This window comes from Apodemus sylvaticus, chromosome 9 (genome assembly GCF_947179515.1).
Source record: "Apodemus sylvaticus chromosome 9, mApoSyl1.1, whole genome shotgun sequence".
In the NCBI taxonomy this organism is placed as follows: Eukaryota; Metazoa; Chordata; class Mammalia; order Rodentia; family Muridae; genus Apodemus; species Apodemus sylvaticus.
This window is the reverse complement of record NC_067480.1, coordinates 48,403,286-48,428,866: the sequence shown is the minus strand read 5'-3', so window position 1 is coordinate 48,428,866 and position 25,581 is coordinate 48,403,286. Positions and strand designations below refer to the sequence as shown.

Here is a 25,581-nt window from a genome sequence, read left to right as displayed (position 1 = left end):
AAACATTATCAAAATAACATTAATATTTTAGAGTTTCTGAGCCCTGGGAGATTTGTGCAGCTGGTCTGTTAAGCCTGTAACCCAACTTTAGCTAGTAATAGTTTAAATTAACTAAGTTGAAACTAACCATAAAAGCCTGGCTAATAAATACTCCAGAGAATAAAAAAAAAAGTCATATTCATTTACTGAGCATAAAGAAATGCTATTAATACACTTTAAATATTAATAAATTACTGATCTTTAATGATACTATTTTAGGGAGAATATTGGGTCTGTGAGAGGGCTCGGCTGGTAGAGGTGCTTGTGTGCAGGTCTGACGACTGAAGCGTGACCCCTGCTTCCCAAATCCCTCAAGGCAGTAGGAGAAAACCAGATCACCATGCAGGCCCTGCAGCATGAGAATGTGCACACACAGACACACAGACACACACACACATACATACTTCACATTAATAGTACTACTAAAGAGGTTTATTCTTCTAAAATTCAATATTAACCATATTTTGCACACTTAGATCTCATATTTTTGAGGCAAAACATTTAAGGTCAGAGACACAGCAAGTACTCTGTGTGGGTTTTTCAAAACTTCATTAAATAAATAAGCCTCTTACATTAAACATTTTTTTTCTCTAACCCATTATGTGTGAGTGTGTGAGTGTATGTCTGAGTGAGTAAGTGTGTGTGTGTGTATGTGTGTGTGTTCTATGTTTGTTTGTAGGAGTGGAAAGTTGATGTGGGGAATCATACTCAATTGTTCTGGCATCTTATTCATTGAAGCAAGGTCTCTCAATCAAACCCAGAACTACTTGGTTAATTGTGCTAGCCACCTTGGTCCACACCGTCTGAGGCTGGAATCACACCTGGACCACCATGCCCACCCAGCCAGCACTTAGACAACTTTCTGGTTCTCATGCTTGAGTCACAAGTGCTTTAATCAATGAGCCATCTCTCCAATCCTAAATTAAGTATATTTGAATCACAATAGCATTCAGTATTTTATATCAATAATCCTTCTACCTACTATACCTTACTCTGTGTGTGTGTGTGTGTGTGTGTGTGTGTATGTGTGTGTGTGTGTGTGTGTGTGTGTGTGTGTGTGTTCATTTGTGTTTGTGTGACTGGGCACCAAAGGGCGACACTCTATTTCTACCTTAGTTTGTGACAGGGTCTCTCACTGAACCTGTAGTTCACCATTGCTAGGCTAGCTGGCCAGTGAGTCTCAGGGATGCTCCTGCGTTCACTGAAGTTACAGACATATACTGTCATGCATATGGTTACACGGGTGCTGGGGGTCCACATACAGTCTTCATCGTGTATGGCATCTCTCTGCCCACTAAGCCCCCTTCCCAGCCTCTGTATAAAGATATTTGACCATCTCATTATTTGCTACGACTCTCGTTGAGTGTACTGCTTAATAATAACTCATAATTTTTTTTAACATTTACTGACAAAGATATTCACTTAGGCATAGTACCTCAGACCTCTAATCCCAGTCTGAGTGGCCAGACTTCCAGACAGGAAGACTGTCATGACTTTAGGGCCAACCTGAGTACAGACTGAGACCCTGTCTCCGCAAGGCGTACAACTAAGTAACTAAGTGACACGACTGCATGACAAGCAGCACACCTGCACCCACTTAATGAGAAAGAAGCATCCACAGAGAGAAAAATCTAGAGAACCAGCTCAGAAGTAGACTAGTAAGTGCTTTCTTGTTTTATTTTTCTATGATGAATCAAATATATTGTATTAAGCAAATCCCATGACTAAATGAAGTTGCCAGAATCTCAGTAGCAATAGTTTATCTGCCTAATGAACTTATTCAACACGTATTTATGAGTCTCCACTCCGTATCAGGTGCTGCGCCAGGCCCCAGGGATACAGCAGTGAGCAATACAGATAAAAAGCCATGACCCAGGGTAAGAGGGAAAGAGCAGAAGCATCTGTGGAACAAAGGACAACTTTGTACTTTAAGACAGGGAGACAGGCAAAACACCATACGTGCCATCTGTGAATAGCAGTGAAAGAAGACAGGAGGAAGAGGAGGGGAGGGGAGGGAGAGAAAAGGAGGGGTGGAGATACTAAGTTGCATACTGGTTGTAATTTAAAATACTGTCAGGCATGGTTCTTTAAAGAGATGGCCACATAAAGACCTAGAAGAACAAGCAGGTGGTATAGAAACTCGGAGGCCTCTTCGTGTGCTAGAGGACCGGCAGAAAGGCCAGTGTGACTGGAACGGAGGCAGGAAGTGGTGGGAGGTGAGACAGAGACTAATGGGGACAAGACTGTGCACAGCTTTGGCTTTGACTCGGAGTGAAAGGTAAAGTTATTACATCAGTTGGGCCAGAAGTGACATCATCCAATCTGCACATTAGCTACAGCCAGAATCCTAAGAACAGACTGCCGCAGGGGACCAGGGACTGCAACAGTCCAGGAGAACTCGATGGAGCCTTGGACCTCGGGGGGCAGCACTGACAATGGAAAGAGGAGACACGGTTTAAAGCTGAAGCTGTCAGTCTGCCAAGAGGACCGTGTACAGCTTGGAACGGAGGTGTTCTTAAGTGATATAGGAAGGGGGTGGTCTGCAGTAGGAGGTGAGACGGATTTTATGAGCTTGGTTTGGACATAGGTAAACTCAAGATAATATTAAAAGTGAAAAGACGACTTCACCAGCTGGACTTAGCCTCACACTTCAGTGAACTCACTAGAAAAGCAGTGTAACTCTAGGTAAAACAGTAATGTTAATAAAAATGGCAATCTTCATGACAGAAGGAGCCCATTGCTTAGCAAAACTAACATTTCAGCGGGAACTCACACTAGATACACTCACCATTCAAATAAAATGCAAAACAGGAAAAGGAGAATTACGAGGAAGAGGAAAGTCAAGTCAGTGTTGAGGAAGATGAAAGTCAAACCAGTGTGCTGCTGTAGAACAATCAGTCAAAGAGGGAACTTGATAAACTAGGCCCAATTTCCTTTCCTGACACGTGGCCCAGAGCTGCTCAGAGCCACCAGGAACACAGGCGTGAGAGTGTAGATTGCCTCCAAGCAGCATGGGGAAAAAAAACAGTTTAGGTCTACTTCATAATGGGTACCTCAGATTTACTAGGCATATCAAGACCCAACTCACACTTTCAATGATGAAGAATGGGAAATACTCAAGCAGTGTAAATTCCCCAGAACCCAAAGACTTGAGTGTTCACAAGAAAAACATGGAATTTAAGAAAAACTTGCCCAACAAGCTGGTGATATTTTCAGTGGTCTAAGGTAAAATGGGGTAGGGTAAGGACAATACACTAGAAAGCCTTTATATCAATTTTCTTTTTTAAATGTGTTTGATTTCTGAGGCTGTCTGCCTTTGTCTTTTTTTTTTCTTTTTTTCTTTTTTAGTATTATTACATTCTTATATGAAATGGTAGTGAGAAATAATAATTTGCTTTTAGTATCTGTTTTGGCTAGAGACATACACGAAGCAACCCTGCAGCTACTGCTATACTTTTGTTTAAGTATCTAGCAAACTGTGACCTGTAGAAAAAGCACTTGCTGGCACTAAGCCAATTGTCCTGCCCAGACCTGGACCAGTCAGCCATCTTACCTCCTGTCTCCCACTTCATCTTTCCTCACACTCTTGTGAAGGACCTCAATCAAGTCTTCAGGAGGAATGAAAGAGAGTCCTCTTTGGAGCGTGAACCAGGAGTGGCTGTGTACAGTGAGAGCCAGTCGCACAAAAAGACCTTGTCAAAATACATGTTAAAAAGAGTATGGCGACCTCCAGACATCACCATCACTTACTAGGCAAGAAGCAGTGATCTAAGCATGAGAAAACATGGCTCCAGCCGGACTCTGCTGCTCAGCAGGCTTCCACTGTTGGCAAGGCAGAGAGCCTCTCCAGCTCTGTCCTTTCCTCCTTTTCTAAGTATCCTTTGTTGTTATGTGCCTCAAAGGACTGCTATAAAGAAAATTACATTTCTGGGAAAGTCCTTCTTATTGATAAAAATCCCAATAATTGTAAGTAATTGTAATCTGAAAAACATGAGATGACATAACTTTAATGATTCATAAACTCTTACTGTACAGCTAACTGATGCAAGCTTCTATCTGAGGCTCTAAGACAGAGCAGAACAATCTTGTCCTCTAAGAGCCTTCCAGGAGTCAACAAGATAGGAAATGAGCCTGAAGAGATGTAAGTGACCCCGGCACCTCAGCATCAACCGAGTGGTCCAGATGATCACTGTTGGAAGATATCACTGAACAAAGACAACAAGAGGCAGCATTTGAGTTTGCCTAAGGTTAGAGTGGCCTATAGGTGGGAGCGGTGGATGGAATGTCAAGGAAATGAACATGTGATTTTGACTGGGGTGTCTATGACCCACCAAGGGTCATGTGGAAGATGAAGCCGTACATGTAGGTCACAGCCAGACCACAGAGATCAGATGGCCAACAGACATGCTGTGATATGCTGCAGGCAGCTGAACTATATAGTCTAGTTAGTCTGCTCTGTGGCTGAATGGCTGTTACCTGGACTAGTCAAGGGATCCAGCACAGACAGGAGTCCCAGTTAGTAAAGCAGAGAAACAGGTGATGAGAGGTCAGAGCCAACGGGTGACAAAAAGCAAAGGAAGCCTGTGACCATCTCTTAGTGCATCTTAAAGCAGAGCTTCCAGGTGAAGGCCCAAGTACCGACACAGGGATGATGTGAACGCAAATGAAACGGACTGGGCTGCAGGAGACAGGGCTTCAGGCTCCAGCGCCGTCTGTGAACATGTCAGTGGAAATAACCAGCTGGCAGCTAGACATACAAGCTGCTGATCTCTTCCGGTCACTGTAGATTTGTATATGTATCATGATTCTCTCTCTCCCTGCAGCTGACCATCAAGGATCCTAAGCAAAGAATACCTTCCAACATGCAAGGAGTTGCCAGACAGACTCAAGCCAGGGACTAGGAACATGAAGGAAGGCAGCAGGGATGTGGCCTCTCATTCCTCTGTTCAGGAGCTGGATGGAGGCATAGAGGGAGCAAGGTTAAAGAGAAGGGGAGACTCAAACAGCTAGACGATGAAGACGGTCATGAGACGAGAGACCCAGGAGAAAGTGTAGCCACAATGGCCAGAAGGTCACTGAAACAAGAGCCTGCAGAAGTCACAATGTCTTCAGTGAATGCAATTCCCAGCCAGGGGTCAAGTAAGTTACTGGACAAAGAGAAAGCAGAGATTTTTCTACAAGTTTTAATAGTCAAAGGAATGTCTGAAGATCCAGCTTGTGCAGTGGTGGGAGAAAAGGCTATTCTGCTTTTCTGTTTGACTATCCAGGTGAAGAAAACTAAGGAGTAAGGTATTTATTAAATGTGCTAGAGTTCTCTGGGGTGCTTCTGCTCTGTGTCCCCACTGCAGGGCCACAGTCCACACCTGGGGACTCCTCCAGATGTGCACTCTACGCAGAAGACCTTCATTCTTTAATGCTTCAAAGCTCGGCATCCTTTTGCTTCTTCCTCCTTGTTTATCTCCTGTCTCTTGAGTTTCAGTGCTTATTTTACAATGGGAGCGGACATTACTCAGCACATACTCTGTTCCAGGCACTTTCCTTGTCTTTAGAGTTCCTGTTTATAGGTGAGACAGCCAACCAGTTAGCACTGGGGCAGGATGTCTAGCTTCAGGGCCTACAAAGCCACCTGCACAGGTGTTCTTTATAATTTTGTCTCCCTCTTTGCTCTTGGTGGCCCAACTGCAATGTTAGACTTTCTGGTGACCTGGAATCAGCGCTCCAGAGAAACAGACAGTAAATGCCTGGAGAGCATGCTGTGCAAGCCTGGTGAAGGCGCTGGGAATCCCTAACCCATCCTGTGGGAAATGTCCATGTTGGCCTAGTGCTGCTTCTGCAGGTTCTATAAACACCTTCATGTTTGTCTTTTGATAGAACAAGATCTAAGATTGCTGCCAATCTTTGGTACCCCCCAACCTGAAATTCAAGCTAAGGCTCTAGTATCCAAGGCGTATTATTCTTCTCATTTACGCATATAAATTCAGGACTAAAAATGCCTACAAACCCAGGAATTATGAATGAATGAGATGAGCTGTGATTGAGAAACAGGACAGGGTTAATCCTCTCTTCCAGGAGATACTGGGCTTAAAGGGACAATAGGAACAGCAGAAACTACAGTAGAGCAGAGTCCTATATCTGAAGCAGATTGCTGTGACATAAAATGAGGGAAGCGTGTGCAATGAAAGCTTCTGAATTTCAGAGAAGCAGGAAGCTGGATATGTGTATGCATAAAAATTCTTATTTATTTTGTGTATATGTGTGACTGTGTATGACATATGTGTAAGTATGTATGTGATCATGTGATCATGGATACACATATGTACCGTGGAGCATGTGTAAAGGCCATAAGAAACCTGAAGTACCGACCTGGGGTAAAAAATTCTTCCCCCTTTTTCTTTGGGGAAGAGGGGTGACGAGGCCTCCTTTCTGTTGTTTTCTTCTGCCAGATGCCAGGCTGGCCAGCCTGTGAGCATCCAAGGATTCTCTTGGCTCTGCCACCTGTCCTCTTCCCAAGGAGTTTCTGGATTACAGAAGCACAATACCACACCCAACTTGTGTGTATCTGTTTATGTGTGTGTGCACATGAGTGCATTATATGGGCAACTCCTTCTTTTAAAATGTTATTTCAGAGCTTAGTAAAGCCAACCCTGTAAGGCCAAATGGAACAGGTCTGTTGGCCAAGTCTGACCTTGAGTGCCCCACTTGGTCCTTCTGATTCACACCCATCCTCCTAGACCTGAGCTTAGTTGAGCGTACAGGCAATTCTTCCTTGTGTCCCTCCGAAACATGTCCCTTAATGGATACTGATCCCATGCTTCCTGACACTGCAGAGATTTCCCAGAGTTCTTCACACACCTTCATGTGTGGACACGATAAATAACTCTTCTAACAAAAAGTTAACAAGGCCTTGAGCTAATTCAGCAGGGTCACCATCTGGGAGTCATCAGAAACAGAGAACTGTCAGCACTGTAAACATTTTAGGCTTCATGGAAGACACTGACTCTTTCTAAACTAATCAGTGCTGCCAGTCAAGATTTGCAGCAGAGATTCAAGAACAAGAAATCCATTAAACAACAATAACAAGACCAGTGAGGATGAAAACCGTACAGTCACAATAACAAGGGCCTAAAAGCAAACTGTGACTTCCCTAATAAGGCAGAGACCCAAGTTGGCTCCCTGGCGGTCAAGCGCCAATACGATTAATCAGTCTGTTTCCAGTTTTCTCTCGACAGCAATATTAACAGTTTGCTTTACTCTGTTTAATGGTGCTGACAGGTCTTCGGCATGTTGGGCCTACTTGCTGGTGATTAATGACCACTCTCATTCTGAGGTAAAACCAAGCAGAAAGAAAATGCCTTTTATGACTAGTTAGGAACCTTATTCTCTGCTATTTTTGTTGTTGTTTCCCTGTTGCCTATTGGCACCTCCCTCTCTCTAAGGGTACTCATTGTTCTCTAACTGGTTCAGCGCCCTTTCCCTGCCCTGAGATGCTCTGCCCTCTGCTCAAAAAGGGAACCTAAAACGCATCATGAAAGATATTGTTGTTTCATTTTGTTATAAAAATCTCATTTCTATAAAAATGAAAGAATAGGTGCAAAGTGGCTCTGGAAATGGGAATGTTGGTATGTGGAGTAGGTAGTAATCATGTTTACAGCTGTGCTTACACACACAGAAGACAGCAGAGTTGGAATTATATACAGGTTACTGTAAGAAGTATTGTCACCACAGAAAGTCAGAGATTGTTGCACTAAGCAGTCATATTTCAGCAAGGTCACAAAGGATTGAAATAATATAAAAGGGCCCACCCTGTCCACCTACTCTCCCTTATAAAAAAGAAAGTTGTTAGCGTACTATTTATCTCGAGTGTACTTATCTTTTTCCCTTTGTTTTTTAATTTACTTCATGTGTTTGTGTATCTTGTACAGTGGGAGCCTGTGGAATTGTAAGGACAAGTTTGTAGGTGCTGGTTCTCTCCTTTACCATGTGGGTTCTGGGGATCGAACTCAGGTTATCAGACTTAGAAGCGAGTGCCTTTACCCATTTGGCCAGCCTTCTTTCCTGTCTGCTTATGTGTTTAGACATGGTCTTGCACTATAGTCCTGGCTGACCTCTCTTTATGTGGCATAGATGGCTTGGAATCTGCACCCTTATTCCCTTAGCCTCATAAATGTAGGATAATAAGTGTATGCCTCATGACCCAGTCATCAAATATTATTTTATTTATTTTTATTGTACTTTATTGTCACAGAATCTCTGGTAGCCCAGACTGGCTTTGAATATACAATATAGCCAAAGATAAGCTTGAACTCTTGATCTTCTTACCTCTACCCACTGAATCCTGGGATTCAGGCATGTACTAATCCCAACATCATCTTAACATACCTAAGTATAGAGAATCTAAGAAAATGAAAACTAAACAAAGAAGAATGGGCTTCTCGTAAGGCCCGCTAGGTATCTCATTGCTTGCGCTCAGATGAGTCTGGCATGCTTGGATACCAGGTAGCTTCCTACAACACTTCCCTGTGTGCTTCTCTCCTCAGACAGCAGCAGAGCTGCATTAGTTCTGACAGAGAACATCAGCGCTGGCTTTAAGTAGAACATTTTATCAAAGGTCTTTGAAGTCAGATTTAAGAACAATCAGCCACGAAAGCACTATTAATAACACTAATCCTATACACTGAGCGCCTACTATGGACCAGCATGTTATGAATGCTTCAGTTATGCAAACGGGTTTCATTCCCACTACTATGACTATCCCGGGTTAAACAATAGTCTTTGTTTAAAGTACAGGATATGAGAGAAATTAGAACAATACACTTTGCTACATTGGGCAATCTTTGAACCCCTATGTGAACCCTAATAATGCATCTAATGTAAAGGCTTGATGAGAGAGGGGAAGAATGATATTAGCTAGAGTAGTTATAAAATGTTCTAAAACAGTTCTGGGAGAGGACAGGTTTAACAGTTATCTCCAAAACTGCAGCTCACATTTTTAAATGTAGCAAAATTGGAGTTTATCAAGAAAAGGCTTCAAGACAGATGCAATCAGGAAGGTAAAAGACTTAAGCAAAGAACAGTACTATATGCCAAGAGACATGACTGACTGAATATTTTTACCCATTTGATCAGATAGTTCTTTTATCTATCCATCCAGACTCTTTGTAGGTCTGGATAGGTGGGTTAGGGATAATTAGGAAAGCAAGGAGAAACTAACTGGAGAATGTCTTCCTCACTCTTAGTAGGTGACTGGTTTCATTCACTGTTCAGTGTCTCAAATGGCATTTATACCCATATGTGCTTCTCCTCCTTCCCTGACTGTCCTTCCAGCCACTCAAAACTGTATGCATTGCTTTATGTGATGGTCAGGAGCAAGCCCAGAAGACAGAAATGATGAAGGGAAGGGGATTGCCATCTTCATTCCTGTGGCTTTGGGACGAGCTTCTCAAGGCCTTTGCCCTAAACTTCTACTTCTCTCTTGCTGGTGTGGCTCTAAGGCAGAGTACATGGTGGCAAACCTGAGACTGCTGGAGCAGAGCTTGTCAGTCGTCCATGAGAGGAGGGACCTTCTATTTAACTCCCAAATGCATGCCGGATTTGGGATACTTTAGCTAAAGCTAAATATTATAATGAAAAGGTATCTAATAGGATTCCCATGTGTAGCCTTTCATATCATCTACAAATGTAGGCTCAAGGAACACAGGCTCTGAACAAATACAAAAAAGTACTGAAGTAGCAAATGAGAATATTTTGAGGGCTAAAAGAAATGCTGTTTCTATCTAATCTAACAAAATGAATTGGAACCACAGAATTCAACTGTCTTTGAAGGACAGTCCTGAGAAATTTTTTAGATGTATTTACTTTGTAATTCATGAGTATGGATATTTTGCATGCATACATGTATGCACATCATGTGTATGAACTCCTATCAGAAAAGGACATAGGATGCCCTGGAAGTGGGGTTACAGACAGTTGTTAGGTGCCATGTTGGGTACTTGGGAGTCAAATCCTCTGGAATACAAGGAAGTGCTTTTGACTGCTGAGCCACCTTTCAGGCCCCCAGGAAAATTCTGAGCTTTTAAAATTAAGATCTGCCAGCTGGGCGTGGTGGCACACACCTGTAATCCCAGTACTAGGGAGGCAGAGGCAGGCGGATTTCTGAGTTCGAGACCAGCCTGGTCTACAGAGTGAGTTCCAGGACAGCCAGGGCTATACAGAGAAACCCTGGTCGAAAAACCAAAAAAAAAAAAAAAAAAAGAAAAGAAAAAAAATTAATATCTGCCTGTTTCTATGGAAGTAAGTCTTTACTGCTTTCTGGAAAAACATCGAGGTGACTGTGGGAAGTGCTCTGCTCCATCATCTGCTTTTATGTTATTATTTCATAAGAGCTCATCTACATAGCATGTACCTTTCACTATCTACAGTTAGTGCTTTCTAAAATGTCTTCTTCAGATGTCTGGGATCAGGCCAGTTTCTTTGAATCTAATTGAATTTGAAGTTGTAAACTCTATCATTCTGAGTCTTTACAAAGGCTCTTATCCAGGTGGGCTTCCAGAAACATTTACTATGATTAACAGATGCTGTTGGTCATTTCTATTAAAATGAAAAAAAAAATCAAAAGGCATTTAGGGAGTTATGCATGCCATCAACAATTACTTCAAGTATAAACTGGTTCGTATATGCCAAAGGTGAGAATTTAAATGCTCATAAAATACAACTGTAAAAGAAGGAATTTTATAAGAGCGAGCACATTTTAACTTCATTTTAAGGATCTGAGTTTGGCTTGGCTGTGTGTGTTCTCTGAACTATGAGATGACTCAGTTACAGAGAAGAGAGCAGCCTGTACCAAGTGTGAGGGAGGGCAGAAGCCTAGGGTGTGTGTTTTAATGCCACGCCTTCCGCCTGCAGCAGTTATCAAGTTAGCATATTTTGGGTATAGAAAAAAATTTTGAATAATGATTTGCATTTTTCCCATTAAAGTACTTTTTAGTTGTGAAATATTTCAGTCCTGCTCATGCTTACGTGTTATAAGCAACAAGTAAAACCTAGAAAAGTACTAACACCTGCCTCTGTGGCCTGTGAGACCCCTCGGGGTTAGGTCACCACACTGGTAGGGAAGGCTGAATGGTGACCTCACTTTTGCTTGGGTCAGCTGACTGGGGACAAAGGAGAAACTGAAATGAGCCAGGGGCAGAGGTGGTCTGGTGACAGAGGGAGACATAAAGGCCTGGAGAAAGGCTGCCTTGGAAAGGGGCGAAGGGGGCATCTGACCTGCTTCCTGAGCTGCCATTCAATGACTTACCTGCGGCGCAGATCCTCTGCCACTGCCGCCCGGCAGCTGAACAAGTAGGCTCGGAGCGATTTCAAGCGCTGTCGCAGCCGCACCACAGTGGCCAGCGGCTCGGCATGCAGGTACAGCATGGGGTTCTCCTGCTGGATGTCGATCAGGGGCTCTTCGTACACGTATTCCAGAAACTCCTTGGCCTGCTTGGACACCTGCAAAACAAGCCTTGGCTGTCAGCACTGGCGTCGCCCAGCCTTCCTCACCTGTCTGCTTTGACACAGTAGGTGGTGTTGCTGGTCACTGCTAAAGGAAGAAGTCCACCGAGGAACTAAACACCGTGTAGCTTCTTACCTCTCAGAAGCTCACCTGGCAAATGTGGAAGGAATTCATCAACTCCACAGCTCAGACTATGTTAGTAATAACATAAGCCTGTGCCTGTGATGGCACAGACCTCACAGATCTACCATACCAAGGCCATGTTTCTGATTTGTTTGGTGTTACATAACCTACTGTGATGAACTAAGATGTGACCATGAAGGAAACTTGGTGAAAGGTACTCAAATGTTCCCCGACTATTCTATTTACTGTAGATATGTAACTATTTCAAGCAATGTACCAAAAAGACAAAAACAAACAAACAAAAAACCCACAAAACCAAAAAAAAACCCGAAACAACCCTCATAGTCTTTAAAAACTGTATAAATATGCAAGCATAGATATATATTACACAATACTTTTTAAAAACTATTTTTAAAACAGAAAACTACATTTTATGAAATATTAATAAAAACATTAAAATAAATACATGGGTATGCTCAAGAAAAGGAAGGAAAGGAGGGAAGGGTGGAGAAAAATTGTGGGGAAAGTAAATTGACTAAATAGACACAGCTCAAACAGGAGATGAGATGTCCTTGTAGAGGGCCTATGAGTGTGGGCTGACAGTCGTCCGTACATTCACCCACTTCTAACCTCTATGAGTCCTTTTTAAGCAGCATCATTCTAGATCGAGGTAAATAGTGCACTGGAAATACAGTGTACCAGAGAAAGAGAGATGAGAGCACCAGGGCAACCCATAACAGAGAAACTTCAGTTCCCCATCACACTATGTCATGTGGTGACTGGACTCTGCAGGCTGGATTGCTGATACTGGGATGGAAACTGCCAGTGACATAAAGAGCTGGCTGTGCCCCTGTTTATATGGAAGGTAAGCCTCTCCACAAGTCCCACTAACCATCTCCAGAAGCAAGGCTGGGATCAGCACTAACATAAACAATGTTGTTCATTGAAAAGAAACTGCAAATCCACCATGGTCTCCACCCCACAGCTGCGGCTTACCAACCAGAACACAAGCCCTCCCCTCACGTGGCTATTTAGTAGGAAAGATAAAGACGAAAAACAAAACCACACGCAGCCTGCTAGCACAGAAGGCTCCCAGGTAGCTCAATGTGGGAATCACCTTTCCTGGGGAGGGGCAAGGAGCCAGGTAGGCCTGGTGAAGCAGTCGACACTGGATCTAGGTCTGGAAGTATAAGTGGAAGCTCATTTGATGGACAGAATGGCCAGAGAAGTATGAGGAGAAAACAGCAGGCTGACAAAATCACTAAGTCCCTCAACATACAATACAGAAGTGTAACTATTAGATGTTAGGCTACTATGCACTTAGTAAGAGTACACTACTTACAACCATGATGTTCAGCATCGCCATCTTCCCAAAGTGGAAAGCTCACACCTAAGTTTACATTCCCTTTAGGGCTATGAAAGTGCATCATTTTTTAAAGTGTGTGTGTGTGTGTGTGCTTATAAGCAATTATTTCTGAGATAGCTGTTGTGTGGTCTGTCCCTATGAAGGTCATGCAGAGAGGGACAAAGTCAAAGGAGCTTAATAGACTGAAAGTCCAGGCTACAAGCGGACCCAGAATTAGCCACGATCTTTAGCTGCTTTGCCAGATCAGAAACAATAAGGAACCAGAGTGCAGTCACTGCAGGAGCCTCTGCTCTCATCTGTGAAGCGAAGACATGAGTACATGCCAGGTAGCGTAGCAGGCCAGGCCTTCTGAGAAGAACAAAGCAGCTATGGCCTGTTCTCAGCCACCTCCCGGTTCCAGCTCCATGCAGAAAGGCAATCCGGAGTTACATGTTGTATTTACTGTGTTTAAATATCATTTATATTTTCAATGAGGCAAACAAGCCTGCTGGTGTTCAGGGAAGTGAAGTACAATCCACTTGAAACTGTTGCTAAAAAATGATGTATTGTACAATTCAATTAGTCTTCCTGGGTGTACAGAACTGTGTTTATACTGAGTCAGGGCCCTGCTGAATTAGGTTAACAATGCTACCTTTTAGTAGGTGAACAGAAGGACAAAGGGCACTGGCCAGTCTCCCAGGCCTTAAAAGGCTTCTCTCTTCAGGTGCTACTTAAGCCCAAAAGCAAAAGGGGAAAAAAAAATCTTTTACAGAGACAGTAAAAGCAGGGACACTAATAGGACTGCAGCTACTGATAGCGTTCATAAACTAAAACGAGTAGAAAAGAGAAACAGAGCTGGCTGCGATGACAGCAAGGCACTGCCTTCCCAACTTATTAACGCGCCCTCCTCCCACAGAGTGCAACACAGTTGCTTGGGGGTGTGAACACATCCCTGGCTGTTGCAGCCGTTTTTTGGCAACAAGACTGAGCTCATGGTCAAAGTCTTCAGAGCCCAGATTCCTTTGATTGCCACTCCATTCACAAAGACTAGTCAGGTAGGTTTTAGGAAAACTTGCAATTTGGCATGAAATAAATGTTAGTTTTGTACAACAGAGCTTTATAATTAATCTCCTTCTGATTCCATAAGCTCTCAGTTTTCCTCCCTTTATTGGCAAGATTATTTAACACTCAAATCCTCTATCATAAAAAAGCTCTTTCCAAAAAAAAAAAAAAAAAAACCAAAACCAAAACCAAAAACAAAAAAAAAAACCTTTTAAATGAGTATTGGCCTAAGGAAGAAGCTATACTCTTACTAACTTAAGGGAAGATGTCAATGAGTATTTCTTGGGTAGGAGTTTCTTTTTCTGCTAATCTAAACATAGCATGAGTCACAGTTTAACACCAGGTGCATCCTAATAAATAGCTGAACTACTGTCCTTGCAAACCAAAACATGAAAACCAAAAATGCTAGAGTGATCTTTTTTTATTTTTATTTATCATTATTGTGTGAGTGTGTGGCTGAGGATGGTTGGTTTGGTGGGACTACATTTTCATGCCATGTTTTACCTGTGACGGTCAGAGGACAACTTTCAGGTCTGCCCTTTTTCCTTCCACTGTTGGTTCTACGGACTGCAGTATGAACTGTGGGCTAGCCAAGCCTGGCCTAGCCAAGCCTGGCCTGGGTTAGAGACATGCACCACTATGCTTGGCCTCATTGCTCTTGTGATGCATAAACAGAACAGTTTATGTCACACAGACTCAACAGCACCGCTGTGCTTATGTTTCTGGCTCCTTGAAGTTCTTGAGGTGTGTGAGCTGACTCTATCTTCACAGCCCTGTAGTCTACATGACTTAAGAGGAAAGAAACCCAAGTAGAAACATGTCCCTTCCTCATCATAATAAGAAGAATTAGAGAGGACACTACAATCACATTGAAATTAGTTACAAACTAATGATGACCAAATCTGTGACTGCATGCATGCACTGACAAATGAACACATGTAATCTGAACACTAAGTGTAACTGTTGAGGATTTGAACACAGCATGAATTTTGTCACAATGTAACAACTACCTCTTAATTGCAGAATTACTGGATGTTGCTCAGGTTTGCATAATCCTGAGAGAGGATTCTGGAATACTTTTCTAGCATATTGACCCACAAAACAGCCCTAGGTAAAAAAGTAATAGGCAAAGGAAATTGACAGTCAACCATACATGCAATTTGAAAATGATGCAGTGGTGGTAAGGACCCCATTTTTATAAAAGGAGGAAGAGGCCAAAGAAAACACAAGAGGACATGATCTTAGCATGACAAGGAAAGGAAAAAATAATCTAGTCAATTTTTCTCAATCTGTATTCCCAGGATTACTAGTCCCACAGAAGAGATTTCTTTGGTGTTAGGAAAATAGGCTGCACAGCACTTTCTTGGTGATTCAAAATGAAACATGTTCTCATATCCAAACTCTGAGACACTTGCTTGGGTTGGGTTAAGAATGTAGCTCAACAGTAATGAGGAGGAGAGGAGGAAGAATGGGGGGAGGAGGAATAGGAAGAGAAGGAGAAGATGAGGAGTGGGGGAAAGGATTACCTGTGTGACATATCTGCTCCCCAAGTCTACTCCAGCATAGACAGGACAGTACATGGGTTACCTGCCTAACCCATCTACTTCCCCAGTCTTCTCCAGCACAGACAGGGCAGTTTTGTGGTTACAGTCCTGCTGTGGGCAGAAGAGTGGGAGAAAGGCTGGTCTATGCTCCACTCATCAACTGGAAGCAGAATAGCTTTCTCTAACTTCACTGTTTCCTCCGACCAAGCTGTAAACTCATTGGCTCTTTCTAATCTTCACCAAGATGGTGGCCTTCAATCAGAGCCCTACTCACAAGTGCCAAACTTGTGAGTATTCCACAGAAGCCACTTTGAAAAACAGTGAATTAATTCATTGTCTGTATTTAATCAAGTCCAGGGACCCCAGATGACTTATTTATGGTCATGTCATGGCAGAGTGGAGCCAGGACTTAGAACTCTGGACACCCTGCTCTGTGTTCCGCAGTCTGTAGTCACAGTGCCTTCAGTTTTTAATTACTCTGCCATAACTTATCTGCTCACTATTCTATAAAAGAAGTGCTCCCTGTCCTCCTCCATCCTTCTTCCCTGTCAGAAGGCAGGTAGGCTGCAAACAGAGACGACTATGATGAATTGGGCAACACTGTCAGGTAGGCTCATATCTGAGCTCCACTCTAAAGCAATGATGAACATGCACAAGCATTTCATGTCCAAAGTGAGTCTTGTGTTTATGTAGTTGTTGAATGTCTTGCCCGTCCACTGGAGTAAAAGCACTCATGAGGCAGGAACCACACTCCCTTTGAGCCACACACTCTTATTTCAGACACAATTTTAACAGTTTGGTTTTATTTCTAAGTTTATAACACAGTTAGAGTCAATAATGAAGAGAGAAGAAAGGCAGCTAGAGGCAACAGAGCTTGTCTTGAATGCCTCTCAAGATGGAGAGATAGGCTTGCATAACATGGAAAACCCCTAACTAGATGGAATGTGAATATTCAGGCTAGGACACACAAAACATTTTTTAAAAGCACAACTGTGGGGAAATGGTAGGAGAGCTGAGTGTTTTGAATTGTGTCTAATTGGTCTGAATGGGGAACAGGGAAGTTACCTTCAAAGAGAATTTCATTAGAAAATGGCTATAGAATTTAAGGATAGGGTTTAACTCCTCCAGCCATGAAGCCTAGTTCAGCCCATAGCACAGACACCAGAAATGGATACAATCCTGCTTTTGAAAGTAATTATAATTACTAATACTCCGGAGGGCAGCCAGGAAATGCTTAAGAAGACAATTTCACTCTGCTCTGCAAAACCATTTTTTCAACGGGTAGTCAAGCAGTCACGTACTTCCTATTAAGGACAGTAGGCAGATCTAACAGAACGATGTCTGGATTTAGAAACTGATAGGTCTAAATTGATCCTCACAATTAGGAGCATTAAGCTAATTCCTGGTATCTGAGCAAAGACAGACAGATGCTGGACTAAATGGAATATAGTTCCTTAGTGCCAATGACAGATGATCCTGATAAAATCAGCCGGCTATGTTCCTGCAGTCAAATTGTCCGTGGTCCACTGAGACTGTGGGAAGCAGAGATCTGCCTCCTCATGTGCAGCATGAATGAAGTGGGTGTACCTAAGAAATATCTTTAATTAGCTACCTACTCCCTTAAATCAAGTCTAGTTATTTAAGGACCACCACAACATGGCCCATCTTACAGAAAGATCCCAGCCTTCAGCGCCAGCTAGACTGGTGGTTTCCGTAGACTTCAGCGCTCTCAGTGAACAGCGTGCCGCTCAGGAACTATGCCTGCCTTGGCTGTTCGCTGTCAGTGCCTCCTTTCTGCTTTTGTTTCGTTGACTGACAGGCATTTCTGCTGACAGATGTCACTAGCCACAGCTCTCAGCACACCACAGGCCCAGGACTACCTCACTCGCTTGCTTGGTGTTAGCTGTTAAATCTCTGCTCCAAGCACATTAATGTAAAGTGAATTTAATCTGCCTGCCTCCCTAAATATGAATAATGAATACACACATGAATAATACACTTACAGTCTCTATTGGGGGTGTCAAGTACAAGATGCAGAAGGAGGCTATGATAACTATCTAGTAGAGGAAGGAAGAAATTAGGGGAGGAAATAAGGTTCAAGTCAGGTTTTAGGATTTGCTGGGCTAGGTGAGGGCAAAAGAAAGCCAGGAGGTGTGAGCCAGGCTGGTGGAATAGGGATTACAAAGGATAGAAGGGATTTTATGGGAGGAAGAAACTAGTGGGAATGGATGTAGGCAAAGGAGCCAGAGGGGGACTAGAGATCGTAAAGGGAACTGTACTAACTCTGAAGACAATTATGGGGAGGTCTGGCCCTAACTAAGCACTTACAGTGCACTGGTAACTGGGCTAGGCCCTTCTGCCAACCAGCCTGCCTCCCTAAATATGACTACAAACTGTGGAACACAGGGTGTCCAGAGTTCTAAGTCCTGGCTCTATGCCAGGCCATGGCATGACTGTAAATAAGTCATCTGGGGTCTCTGGACTTGATTAAATACAGACAGTGAATTAATTCACTGTTTTTCAAAGTGAATTCTGTGGAATACTCACAAGTTTGGCACCTGAGAGTAGGGCTCTGATTCATTCAAAAAGAGCAGTCTTATGGCATACATATTATTATTACCTCTATTGTAAGATGAGGTATAATAAGACAGGGACTGAAATATCCAATATATACAAAGAACTCAAGAAGTTAGATCCCAGGGAGCCAAATAACCCTATTAAAAAATGGGGTAAAGATCTAAACAAAGAATTTTGACCTGAAGAAATTGGGATGGCCGAGAGGCACCTTAAGAAGTGCTCAACACTTTAGGGAAATGCAAATCAAAACAACCCTGAGATTTCACCTTACACCAGTCAGAATGGCTAAGGTCAAAAACTCAGGAGACAGCAGGTATTGGCGAGGATGTGGAGAAAGAGGAACACTCCTCCACTGCTGGTGGGGCTGTAAGATAGTACAACTACTTTGGAAATCAGTCTGGCAGTTCCTCAGAAAACTGGACATGACACTTCCGGAGGACCCTGCTATACCTCTTCTGGGCATATACCCAAAGGATTCCCCGGCATGCAATAAAGACACATGCTCCATTATGTTCATAGCAGCCTTCTTTATAATAGCCAGAAGCTGGAAAGAACCCAGATGTCCCTCAAAGGAGGAATGGATACAGAAAATGTGGTATATTTACACAATGGAATACTACTCAGCAATTAGAAACAATGAATTCACAAAATTTTTTGGCAAATGGTTTGATCTGGAAAATATCATCCTAAGTGAGGTAACCCAGTCACAAAAGAATACACATGGAATGCAATCTCTGATAAGTGGATATTAATTAGCCCAGAAGTCCTGAATACCCAAGGCACAAATCGCATAACAAATGACTCCCATGAAGAAGTATGGAGAAGGTCCTGATCCTGGAAAGGATTGATCTAGCATTGGAGGGGAATATAAGGACAGAGAAAAAAAGGAGGGAGGTGATTGGAGAATGGATCGAGAGAAGAAGGTTTATGGGACATATAGGGAGGGGGGATCCGGGAAAGGGGAAATCATTTGGAATGTAAACAAAGAATATAGAAAATAAAAATATTAAAAAAAAAAAAAAGACAGGGACTGAGTAGGAAATACACCTGAGGTAAAGGACATTGGCCCAGAAGTGAAGGCAAGAAGCACCTCTAGAAGGCAGCCAACTTCCGTTGTGAGAATATGCGTCATCCTCAGAGCATGTGTAGTAGGGCTGAGAGCACGGCCTCAAGCTACAATTAAGAACATAATAAATGTTCTTAACCACTGAGCCATCTATCTAGCCCTCAAATAAGAGGATGGAATCCTGAGAGAGCTCAAACCACAACCTTTTTGTGTTTTTCTTTTAATAACCTACTATTCCATACAGCTCTCAAGTATAAATGTGTGCATTACAAAAAAGCACAGAGCTTAGGTGTGCTGGGCACCAATCTGTCTTCACATATGTCAGCCATTCAACCAGTGGGAATATTTAAGGAGACAGTACCCTCAGTTTGTAAACAAGAAAACTAAAACACTAAGATCCTAAATCACTTAGGACCTAAGTTCCAGGTCACACACCAGTAAGCGACAGTGCCAAGACTTGAACCCAGACAGGCTAGGTTCATTTTATATATTAGCAAACTGAAGCTTGGGGGAGCTCAAGGAATTTGTCTCCCATTAACCAAACACTCAAGACGGGCTGAGGCATGCTTTGGACAGATGTCTAAATTAACCAATCCACCAGAGTTAGTAAAACCATGACAGGCTGACACAGGAGCAGAATAAAGCTCCTGTAAGAGGAGAGTGGCTCCTTGTGGAAGGACGGTGAGGACCATGTAGCTCAGAGAAGCCTGCAGATAACTTGATGGAGCTGTTTCCTAATCGTCCAATTTTCCCTATTAACAGGAGAGAGTTTCCAGAGAAACTCTCAATCTCTCAATCTCTCAGTTTTCTCAATCTCTTAAGATCACATATATCGAAACCAAGAAATCTGACCAAAACCACTGGTTGAAAGAGCTTCCATGAGCTTCCAATCTGTCCCACACTCTCAGACTCCTTTCTCTTATTCTGTGGTTCAGCCACTGGCCAACTCCCCCGCTGCTGTCTCCAGGATGCCATTCTCCCTTTCTCAACTTCACTATTTCAGCCTCTCTCCTCTCTTCTGGGGAGTTCACATCAGCATTAAAAAAAAAAAAATGCTGTTATTTTTTTTTCTATTAAAACAAAAGCCAAACCTAACTGACCCTGCGCCCCTTTTGAGTCCTTTCCCACCTGTCTACTTCCCTTCTGAGTAAAACGTCTCCTATTCTTGTCATTTCTTTCTTTCTTCAGCTTCTATGCAGAGCCTGCTCCAGTCAGACCTCACTTGGCTCCTGCTTTTCCATTCAGGCAGCTCTCATTAGGGTCTCTAATTACCTCCACATGACTGAAGCCAGTGCTCAGTCCTCAGGGCTCATCCTATGTGACCTATCAGCATCTGTCACAGTTCATCTGCAAGTACTTTCTTCACATGGCTGGTCAGGCCGCCTAGGCTCCTTCTACCTCACCGCTCACACACCCCTGGTCTCCTGCCACCCTTTGCTGCCCCTCTTCTCTCTGCCCTCTTACGTTAGGATGACCCAACATGTTCCTCCTCCCCTGCTGACTTGCATTTTACAGCTAACAACTGTGCTATTCATACTACTTGGGTGTCTCTCTTGTCTGCTAGTCATGACTGTACAAAACTTTTAGCTTATCCCAACCTTCCTTCCTTCCTTCCTTCCTTCCTTCCTTCCTTCCTTCCTTCCTTCCTTCCTTCCTTCCTTCCTTTCTTTCTTTCTTTCTTTCTTTCTTTCTTTCTTTCTTTCTTTCTGGTTTTTTGGATTTGGTTTTTTTTTGAGACAGGGTTTCTCTGTGTAGACCTGGCTGTCCTGGAACTCACTCTGTAAACCAGGCTGACCTCGAACTCAGAAATCCGCCTGCCTCTGCTTCCCAGAATGCTGGGATTACAGGTGTGCACCACCACTGCCCAGCTTATCCCAACATTTCTGATGTGCTCCCATTCTTTAATAAACAGGAATTCTGATTAGTGCTTGAGGATCACTAACTGTACTCTTCCTTCAGTGGGATGCTACCCAGAAGTCCTCATGGCTTCTAGGTTTCCAAGACTGACTGGCCTTCACCTGAATCAGTGCTATTTGATCACAAGAAACACTTTGGGTCACATGTGCCTTCTCCAGAGATCAGAGGCATGTTCATGAACAGTCTCTATTTTCTAATAAAAATCCAAGGGAGGCCTCCAACTGTGTAGAATTCTCTTAGCACCTATAGTTAATTATCAAACCCTAGAGACAAAAACTTATAGACAGACAGATAAACAGACTGAAAGATATACAAATATGGGGCTGGAGAGATGGCTCAGTGGGTAAGAGCACCGACTGCTCTTCCAAAGGTTATGAGTTCAAATCCCAGCACCCACATGGTGGCTCACAACCATCCTTAAAGAGATCTGATGCCCTCTTCTGGTGTGTCTGAAGACAGCTACAGTGTACTTACATATAATAAATAAAATCTTAAAAAAAAAAAAAAAGATTAAAAAAAAAAAAAAAAGTCATTTCTTTAAAAAAAAAAAAAAAAAAAAGATATACAAATATTCTAAAATTAAGAAGTTAAGAATGGACCCACTCTCTCTCTTCCTTGCCTGCTTGCCTCATGGGACTGACCAACTGCTAGATCCTTGGACTTCCATCCACAGCTGCTGCTGACCATTGTTGGGGAGTTGGACTACAAGCTATGCTTACAGGATGTAGAGTTCTGCCCAAGAGGGCATGTGCTAGAGAGATGACACTCCCTCCCCTTCGTCAAGATTTACACATCTGTCACAATCTCGCAAGTCTGTCTTCACAGTGAGCATATGGCTTGTGTTTAAGAAACCTAGGTGACCCGCTACTGCTCAACAGTGAACAATTCAGAGAAAATGCCAAATGAAACGTGTTGAAACTTAAACTTAATCCATTCATTTAAATTATGCTTTGTTGGACATAGAAAACCTTGGAAAAATTCAGGAGCCATAGATGCAAGGATCAATAACAGAATACAAGAGATGAAAGAAAGAATCTCAGGTGCTAAAGATAGGATAGAAAGCATTGACTCAACAGTCAAAGAAAATGCAAAATGCATAAAGCTTGTAACCCAAAACATCCAGGACACAATGAGAAGACCAAACCTAAGGATTATAGGTATAGAAGAGAGCAAAGATTTCCAATGTAAAGGGCCAGTAAATATCTTCAACAAAATTATAGAAGAAAATTTCCCTAACCTAAAGAAAGAGATGCCCATGAACATACAAGAAGCCTACAGAACTCCAAACAGACTGAACCTGTCCAGAAAGTCCTCCTGGCACATAATAACCAAAACACCAAATACACTAAACAAAGAAAGAATATTAAAAGCAGTAAGGGAAAAGGGGCAAGTAACTTATAAAGGCAAACCAGACTTCTTACCAGAGACCATGAAAGCTAGAAGATCCTGGGCAGATCTCATACAGACCCTAAGAGAATACAAATGCCAGCCCAGGCTACTATACCCAGCAAAACTCTCAATCATCATAGATGAAGAAACCAAGATATTCCATGATAAAACCAAATTTACACAATATCTTCCCACAAATCCAGCCCTGTGAAGGATAATAAATGGAAAACACCAACACAAGGAGGGAAACTACACCCTAGAAAACCAGCCTTGCAAAGGATAATAGATGAAAACCGCCAACACAAGGAGGGAAACTACACCCTAGAAAAAAGCAAGAAAGTAATCTTCCAACAAATCCAAAAGAAGATATCCACACAAACATAACAATAACATCAAAAATAACAGGAAGCAAAAATCACTATTCCTTAATATCTCTTAACATCAATGGACTCAATTCTCCAATGAAAAGACATAGACTAACAGAAATATTTTTCATGTAAATCTTCAATTTTATCTGAAAACGTAATTCCTCTTTCAATTTATTTAGTAATATTTTTTATGTCTACCATTTTATCTGCATTATTTTTCATGATAATCTTCAATTTTAACATGTTTTTCTACATATTTCTTCTATTTCATCAAAAATGTTTTCCATGTAAATCTCTGATTTTTATCCCAATTTTTTTTAATTCTACCTTCAATTATAATTTTCCATGAAATAGTCAATTTTAATATGTTTTTCTATATAGTTCTTGAATTTTATCAGAAATATTTTCCATGTAAATCTGCAATTTTACCTGAAAATGTTTATAATTCAACTTTCAATCAACTTAGAATTATTTTTATGGCTACTATTTTATCTGTAGAATTTTCCATGATAATCTTCAATTTTAACATGTTTTTCTATATATTTCTTCAATTTTATCAGAAATATTTCCCATGTAAATCTTCAACTTTATCAGAAAATGTTTATAATTCCACTTTCAAGCAACTTAGGAATACTTTTATGCCTACCATTATTATATCTATATAAAATTTTGCATGATAATTTTCAAAAAAAAAAGAAGTTAAGAATCATAATAAAAAATCTTTAAATAGTGAGATGGGTAAGAAGCATTAGATAAAATCTGGTGGCACAGTTGGGCATGATGGGATATGTCTGTCAGCCCCTCTGTCAGCTAGAGACAGAGGGATTGTAAATTTGGGGCCAGTCTGAACTCCAAAGTGAGATCTTGCTTTTTATTTTTGTTTTGTTTTGTTTTTATAAGACTATCTAATCAAATTTGCCTCTGTTTATAGTTATTTTTAAAATCCACCTGACAATATACAAACACCTGAATTGCCTCCATCAAGTATACCCAAGTTGACACCTACCTTGTACTTTGAGGTGTCCCAGTTGTGAACTATGCGTGCTGGGATGAGAAAGCTGTCGTCCACGTGGCAGCTGCTGCAGTAGTACCATCCGCTGTAATTGCACACCTTGGCCTTGCCATTAGAGAGACCAATAGATCGCTGGCACCCTGTTTGAGGCAAAAGACAGACTATGATTACAGCAGGACTTTGAACACCGCAGAACCGGGGCATATGGCCCTTAAGTTCAATGACGTCTGTAGCAAAAAAAAGCTGCAGACAGTACAGGAACCCATGTGTCCCTTCCTTCCTAGCCTGAGAGTCTTGACCCCTTCACCTCCCGAGGGACAGACACTGTGCCACCTAACTAGAACCTTATCCTCAGTCTTCTCTGATTCAGTTTCTTCTGCACATGGCTACCTGGGAGCAGTTTCTCCACAACTCTAACTTTATTTTCTCACCTTCCTTTTCAGAAACTAATTCATACTACATATTTAGTGGGGAGCTTCAAATACGGGTTTGTTTGGTTTACACACATCTCTGAGAAAAGAGACCTCTTTTTACTGATGAAAATAACCGGAGCCAAGCATAGTGGTCCATCTGCAGTCCCAGAACCTGGGACACGGATCTTGGGTTCAAGGCCAGTATCGGTTACATGGCAAGACCCAGAGTTCCAAACAGCCTGGGCAACTTAGCTAGCACCTGTCTCAGGCACAGAACCAGGAGCCGGGGCGTAGCTCAGCTGGAGGTGTACTTGCCGAGCACAAAAGAAGCCCCAAGTTCAACCCTCAGCACTGCAGAAAACTGTCATATGGTGACATTGCATCTAGAGGCATTTCAAAGACAGAGGAAGAGGATCAGAAGTTAAAGGTCATTTTGACTGTATATCAAGTCCGAGGTCAGCCTGCGTGACATGACATTTTGTCCACAAAAAGAAAATCAAAACTATATCAAGACCAAAAAAAAAACAAAAACAAAAACAAAAAAAAAAAAACAATAAAAGGAAGAAAAGGAAGGAAGGTAGGGACAGAGAGAGGAAGAAAGGAAGGATTTTTCAATGTTAAATGTGCTGTGTGAGATTACTCAGCAAATCAAAGGTAGAACTTGGATCTGGCTGTCAGCTGGTCTAGTGACATGACCCCAAATTGACATACAGCATTTCTTTGATTGACAAATGTCGATATAAGGAGTCTGGATTTGACTGGCTCCAGCTCACCTTTGCAGCTTTCCTTCCTATGCCTTACCTTTGGATATATAAGCTATTTATTCCAGCCCAAGAACTCTCCACATCATCCCCAGGTAAACACAGTGTCCTCACTGCACCCTCAACATGGCAGACATGTCAGTTTCTGCCCAGTGCCTTCAGCTCTTGCTGCCTCAACAAGTCTCGCCTGCTCTCAAGACCACTGGCTGCTGGTAGGTGACTGCTCAGGCCCCTTTCCTATCCAGGGACTGTAAGAGGACCTGGCAATAAATAGCCAGGGATCTGCTCCAAAGAGACCATGTTTCCTTAGTTTCCTTTCACTAACACAGAAAATCTGGCACAAATACCCTACCCCTCAGAGCCCCAGCAAGGCTGATGAATACTATGCAAATAGCATCACTGTTCTGACATGCCTTTACAGCTCTCACTATATAATTCCTTCCCGGTGGCATTCCTCATGGTCGGGTGTCA

At 42.3% G+C, this 25,581-nt stretch overlaps 1 protein-coding gene across 4 annotated transcripts in view; it reads right to left on the bottom strand.

Annotated features, from left to right (window-relative positions):
* Positions 1–25,581, bottom strand: part of Plekhm3 (pleckstrin homology domain containing M3) — a 168,459-nt gene that overhangs the window by 80,788 nt on the left and 62,090 nt on the right. For all 4 annotated transcript variants that reach the window (XM_052192009.1, XM_052192006.1, XM_052192007.1 and 1 more), the window contains 2 exons: positions 23,931–24,076; positions 11,336–11,529 (listed from right to left, as the gene is read on the bottom strand). In XM_052192009.1, the coding sequence (XP_052047969.1) occupies positions 11,336–11,529; positions 23,931–24,076 (340 nt within the window). The remainder of the gene's footprint in view (positions 1–11,335; positions 11,530–23,930; positions 24,077–25,581) is intronic.